Source organism: Lithobates pipiens, unplaced genomic scaffold, assembly GCF_037356315.1.
Source record: "Lithobates pipiens isolate NorthernLeopardFrog02 unplaced genomic scaffold, aLitPip1_a1.2 Scaffold_30, whole genome shotgun sequence".
NCBI lineage: Eukaryota > Metazoa > Chordata > Amphibia > Anura > Ranidae > Lithobates > Lithobates pipiens.
Genome location: NW_027507791.1, coordinates 149,800,825 through 149,806,824, shown reverse-complemented (window position 1 = coordinate 149,806,824; position 6,000 = coordinate 149,800,825). Strand labels below are relative to the sequence as shown.

Genomic DNA, 6,000 nt, shown 5'->3' with positions numbered 1-6,000 from the left:
TAAGCTGTCAGGTTAGTAAAACAGCGATATCAGAACCGATTCAATCATACAGTTTGTAATGAACATATATTTGCATAACAATGGGCATAAGGAATATTCCTGAACTTCGGTTTATCTCATTGTTACTGTTACATTGTATGACTGTATCAATGCAGTGCATGTTATCTCAGCTTACAAAGCTTGGATTCATTGAATGAGTTTACCAAAAATGTAAATCTTGCAGAATATACATTCATGTTACATAACTAAGCTCCATTTTGTGCAGAATAAACAAAATTAGGATTATCTGTTTTGTCAATAGAGAAAAAAAAAGATGTCAATAATAGCTGCCGATAACTGGCAAAAATAAATTCTTCTTCACTTAAATTCATGATATTAAAGTCGAATATAATAAAATATATTTTTTATTTCTTTTTATTAAATCTATAGTTTTCGGCCAAGTGCACCCCTAATTTTCACTTTACCTTTCTGTCCAGAATCTTCATTTCAGTGCACCGCTAGTTGTGAATGGTAACCAATCAGCTTCCAGTTTTTTTTTGTTAAAGCTTAAAGGGATTGTAAAGTCAGAATTTCTTTTTTTTATCGATGCATTAAGATAAAAAAACCTTCTGTGTGCAGCAGCGTGCCCCATAGATCCAGCGATGTTGCAGGAAAATCTTGGGGGCGGGGCAATGGCTGTAACTCGGCTTGGGTGCCCCCCATAGCAAGCTGTTTTCTGTGGGGGCACGCAGCAGTAGGGAGAGGCCAGGAGAACCAAGAGTGACCCGAGAAGAGAAGGATCTGGGCTGTTTCATACAAATCCACTGCACAGAGCAGGTAAGTATAACATGTTTGTTATTTTACATAAAGAATAAACAAGACTTTACAATCCCTTTAATTGAACAAGCTGAACTTAGAAGCTGATTGGCTACCATGCACAACTGCACTAGATTTTGCACTCCTCGGGTTTAGTAAATCCGCCCCAATGTCTGCATCTGCAGTAGATACTGATTGGTTGGTAGGAATCAGCTGAAAAATGAAATTGAGAAGTAGAATGCAGAGATGAAGTGATACAGGAATTACAACCAGGGGTCACTTAAAGGAGAAGTATGACCCAAGTTACGTTGGCTATACTTCTCCTCCTGTAGGCCACAGGAGTGCAGTTTGTTCTGCACTCCTGTGACTCCATTTCAGCTGGTCCAGGCATGGGAAGAATCCCAACTTAACAGTCAAGATCCACCCAGATGCATGGATGAGGAGCTGGCTCAGCCACTCTCAGGCTCCTTCCCCCTCCACAGCCCAGTGCACCAGTGAGTGCTGGAGGGGCAGAGCAGAGAGCCAGAAACTACTTTTCACCACTCTCTGCTCAGTGAAGTCTTTGATTGCTCCATCTTCGCAGCGGCGGGGACAGATACATCATCAGATCGATGCTGCATCCACCTAGGTGAGTATAATTTTATTTAGATTTTTTTTAATTCTGAAAATCATTTTGACATTCTATAAAGTAATTTCTGTATTTTTGTGTTAATTTCCCCAGAATGCCAAGGTTAAAGACCACAAGAATAAGGAGAAAAAAGACAAAAGTCCTCCCCCAGAGGCTTGCTGCAAAAAGAAAGAAGACGCCATTGCAGGTTTTATACTGTAGTATTTAAATGTTTTTATATATGGATTTTTTTTTTTAACTAGTCTTGTAGTAGTTTAGAGGATTAAATGTAAAGGCTCAAAGTTTTATTATCTTTATGCATGAAGGTAAAAAAAACCTTCTGAGTGCAGCAGCCCTTCCTAATACTTACCCAAGCCCCATCGCAATCCAGCAATGTGCACGGGAACCTCTACTCTTGGGGGCTCTCCCTCCTCATTGGCTCCCGCTGCTGTCGTTTGGACAGTGAGCCAATGAGGAGAGGGGGCGGGGCCGAGACATGGCTCTTTGTGTGAATCGGCACACAGAGAAGCGGCTCGGATACTTGCCTGCTTGAGTACCCTTATAGCAATACGTTGCTTTAACTACTTCCGGACCATCCACCGCACATATACTGTGGCAGGGTGGCCCGGTTGCGCGAAACAACCGACGGCTCTGGTAAGCGGCGGAGATGACCAGAACACGGTGGGAGGGAGGTAAGTGATCTTATTTATATGTAATAGTGCTGCGCAATATAGAGGTTAAAGACGAAGAGGGGGGAAGATAAAGGGGAGGGAAGGGGAGAAGAAATGGGAAAGAGATTCCCAGGGTGGAAAAATGAGGGGAAGGGGATAGGTGGAGACAATTTAAGATAAATGTGACGTTTTACTAAGTGTACTAATAAAGCACTCCTTCAGTTACACCATAAACAGTGAGTGTAAATATAGGATATATATATTCATGCGAGATTATATCAAATTGAGATCGGAAAAATAAATAAAAATTCCATACAAATTATTACCATGTGCAGTGCATAACTTGTGGTAATCCATCAATAAGAAAAAAGTGCCAAGTGCCAAAACGTATCCATGCAAACTATGTATAAACTTCACAGTATATGTATTAAAAAGAAATTATTTATCTGTGCAGTCCATATAGATAAATGTGCAAAAACTGCAAATGCAAAAAAGATCCAGAAGTAAAGCGCCAGTGCTCTATGCGTCATGCGGACAAAAGGGTGAAAAATTCCTTTCCTTCACTCCATTCAGTGGGTGGATAGGTGTCCCCTTACCTTACTGCTGTCAGGCTCATTTATTCAATAACGTAACTACAGGGTACTCGCATTTAAAAGCAAATAAGTCAGCAGTAAGTAAAAGAGAACGAGCGGCGAGCTCGTACGTCCCTTCCGGTATCTCTCTATTTCCGGCGCGTGTTCGTCGCAGTCACTTGATTTCATCAGGGAATAGACAGGGAGATGGAAGTGTCCTTTTATATACCTATGTCCAATCGCTATAGCGACCATTTTCTTGTAGTCCCAATCACCGGAAATAGAATCGCGGGCAAGTGATCTTGTGGCGAATTTGCTGCATAGACCACTTTTATCTTAATGTCAGCTGCTCGCCGTTGTTGAAAATACCGGGGTTATGGCAGCTAGCTGCAGCCATAACAACGGGACTTGGTGTCACCGACGTACAATGATGCCAATTTGGTTAACTGACAATTGCGTGGTTGTGCGATGCTGTACCCAAACAAAATGAATGTCGCCCCCCCCCCCCCCCGGGAAATAAAGCTTTATTTTGTATTTGATCACCTTTGCGCTTTTTTTATTTTTTGCGCTATAAACAAAAAAAGAGCGACAACTTAAAAAAAAAAAAAAAAATTTACTGGTGATTACGTTCTTTCTCCTCTGAGACATGGAGCCGAGTGAGGGAAAGATGGCCCCCACAACATTGAATCCCATTTTCTATTAGAGTATGCATTGTATTTATTGGGGAAAAAAATGCAAGGTGCTCCTTAAGGCTAGGTTCACATTTTTGGGAACCTGGCCTGAATGAGCGAGGTGTGGAGATCAATGACCCCTTATGTTCAGCATATAGACAAGTTGCTCGAGCAGCACCTGGAAGAGACCCTTGCTGACTATATATAGCGCAGGCTATTACAGTGAACTTTTGCATCCCCAGTGGCCCTCTCTGAATGTGACATATGAATAATTAGATGTAACCAAGCTGGACCAATATAAGTTATAAAAATATCAATGAGTTCAGCTTTATTGGTGATCTCTCATTTCTGGCATTCGTTTTCCTGGTTGTGGCACAGTGGTGTTCTGTGTGGGCACATTTGCATTCAGCACACCTTATTGGCTCCCAATACTACCTACCCCTCCCAAGCTCTGTCTTTTCTGCAGATGACATTTAATAATGCTGTATAATAATACATATTTGTATAAATTTTGTATCTGCTTTGAGTTTATCTTTTAATTACATGTTTCCATGCTGTCTCTTCCAGTTATAGCTCTGGAAGCGCTGTCTGGAGCACAGCGATATTGGTAACTGGTCTGTGTGCTCTTAACTACTTGCCCTGATGTTTTAGAAGTGCTAGTTGATGTAATGGGAGTCTAAAGCCGCGTACACACGTAGCGGTATGTCCGACGTACTTAGTCTGGCGGACTTCCCGAACGGGCTACTTGGCCACACACGGCACTTTTTGAGCGGACTAATACGGCGTACTAAGTCCGCCGTACTATCCGCCCTACTTTTGAAATGAATGGACTCGCCCACACGCGGAGGAAAGTCCGCTCATTTCGAGCGCGTCTCCAGGTAGGCGGGGCCCGCGAAGGAGACGTCGCTGGCCCCGCCGCCTGGTATGGACTTAAAGGGGAACCCCCAACGCCGAAAAAAATCGGCGTGGGGGTCCCCCCCAAGTCCACAACAGACCCTTGTCCGAGCACGCTACCCGGCCGGCCAGGAAAGGGGGGGTGAGCGCCCCCCCCCCCTCCTGAGCCGTACCAGGCCATGTGCCCTCAACATGGGGGGTGCCTTGGGGAAGGGGGGGCCGCGCGGCCCCCCCACCCCAAAGCACCTTGTCCCCATGTTGATGAGGACAAGGGCCTCTTCCCGACAACCCTGGCCGTTGGTTGTCGGGGTCTGCGGGCGGGGGGCTTATCGGAATCCGGGAGCCCCCTTTAATAAGGGGGCCCCCGGATACTGGCCCCCCACCCTATGTGAATGAGTATGGGGTACAATGTACCCCTACCCATTCACCTGTAAAATAAAAGTACAAAAAAAACACAACACACGAGATAAAATACTTTATTGCACAGCTCCGGGGGTCTTCTCGCCGGACTCCCCTGCTATCTTCTTGTAGCTCTTTTGCTAGCGGAGGAGTCCGGCTTTCTTCCTCGCCGCCGGCCTCTTCTTCCGACTTCGGGGGTCTTGTCCCCCTCTTCGGTTCTTCTGCCGGGCCACCGCGCCTTCTTATAGCTCTTTTACAGGCGGTGGCCCGGTCTTCTGTCGCCGCCGCCGCCTTCCCTTCTTCATCTTCATCATCTCTCCGGCCGCAATGCCAGGGACGCGCTGCCACTTATATAGGGACAAGGGGCGGTGTTACATGGCGACAGTCCCAGCATCCTCCGGGACTGTGACATCGTAAGGGGGCGGGGTCACCATGTGACACCAACCCATGTGACACCGCCCTTTGTCCCTATATAAGTGGCAGCGCAGCGCGTCCCTGGCATTGCGGCCGGAGAGATCGTCGAGTCAACATCTTCTGGATAAGAAGAAGAAGAATGGAAGGCGGCGACAGAAGACCGGGCCACCGCCTGTAAAAGAGCTATAAGAAGGCGCGGTGGCCCGGCAGAAGAACCGAAGAGGGGGACAAGACCCCCGAAGTCGGGAGAAGAGGCCGGCGGCGAGGAAGAAAGCCGGACTCCTCCGCTAGCAAAAGAGCTACAAGAAGATAGCGGAGGAGTCCGGCGAGAAGACCCCCGAAGACGGAAGACCCCCGGAGCTGTGCAATAAAGTATTTTATCTCGTGTGTTGTGTTTTTTTTTTTTTTTGTACTTTTATTTTACAGGTGGCGGGGCCAGCGACGTCTCCTTCGCGGGCCCCGCCTACCTGGAGACCCGCTCAAAATGAGCGGACTTTTCTCCGGGCGGGAAAAGTCCGCTCATTTCAAAAGTACGGCGGACTGGCATACACACGGCCGGATTGTCCGCCGAAATGCGAGTCCGGCGGGAAGATTGGAGTGCAACACGGCATTCCAAGTCCGCCGTACTTTCGGGTCAAAAAAGTATGCCGGAGGCTACACACGGGGGGATTGTTTGGCGGACTTGAGTTTGCCGGACTTTTCCACCGGATTGCTTGATCGTGTGTACGCGGCACAAGGCTGGCCATAGACAAGTCAAAAATGGAAAATGGTGCATGCGACTGTGCTATCTTTATATTTCTAAACAAAATCCAGCATGTTGGATCAGGCACTTTTGATTGCAGCATGAAAATCGCATATTGCATCTGGCACACTAGCAATGCAAAAAACGCACAACGCAAACAAGAATTTTCGTTCCGTTTTTGGCTCGTCTATGGCCTGCTTAAGGAGCTGCAATTTGCAGTAGGGTGTGTGGGCCA

The 6,000-nt window shown here is 46.6% G+C and overlaps 1 protein-coding gene across 1 annotated transcript in view; it reads left to right on the top strand.

The window, feature by feature from the left end:
• The first annotated feature begins 423 nt into the window (after positions 1-423).
• The window catches only part of LOC143942237 (uncharacterized), a 127,584-nt gene continuing 122,007 nt past the window's right edge, over positions 424-6,000 (top strand). Inside the window, exons 1-2 of the mRNA XM_077463486.1 lie at positions 424-1,423; positions 1,517-1,610. Of these exons, the coding sequence (XP_077319612.1) occupies positions 1,407-1,423; positions 1,517-1,610 (111 nt within the window). The 5' untranslated portion in view covers positions 424-1,406. The remainder of the gene's footprint in view (positions 1,424-1,516; positions 1,611-6,000) is intronic.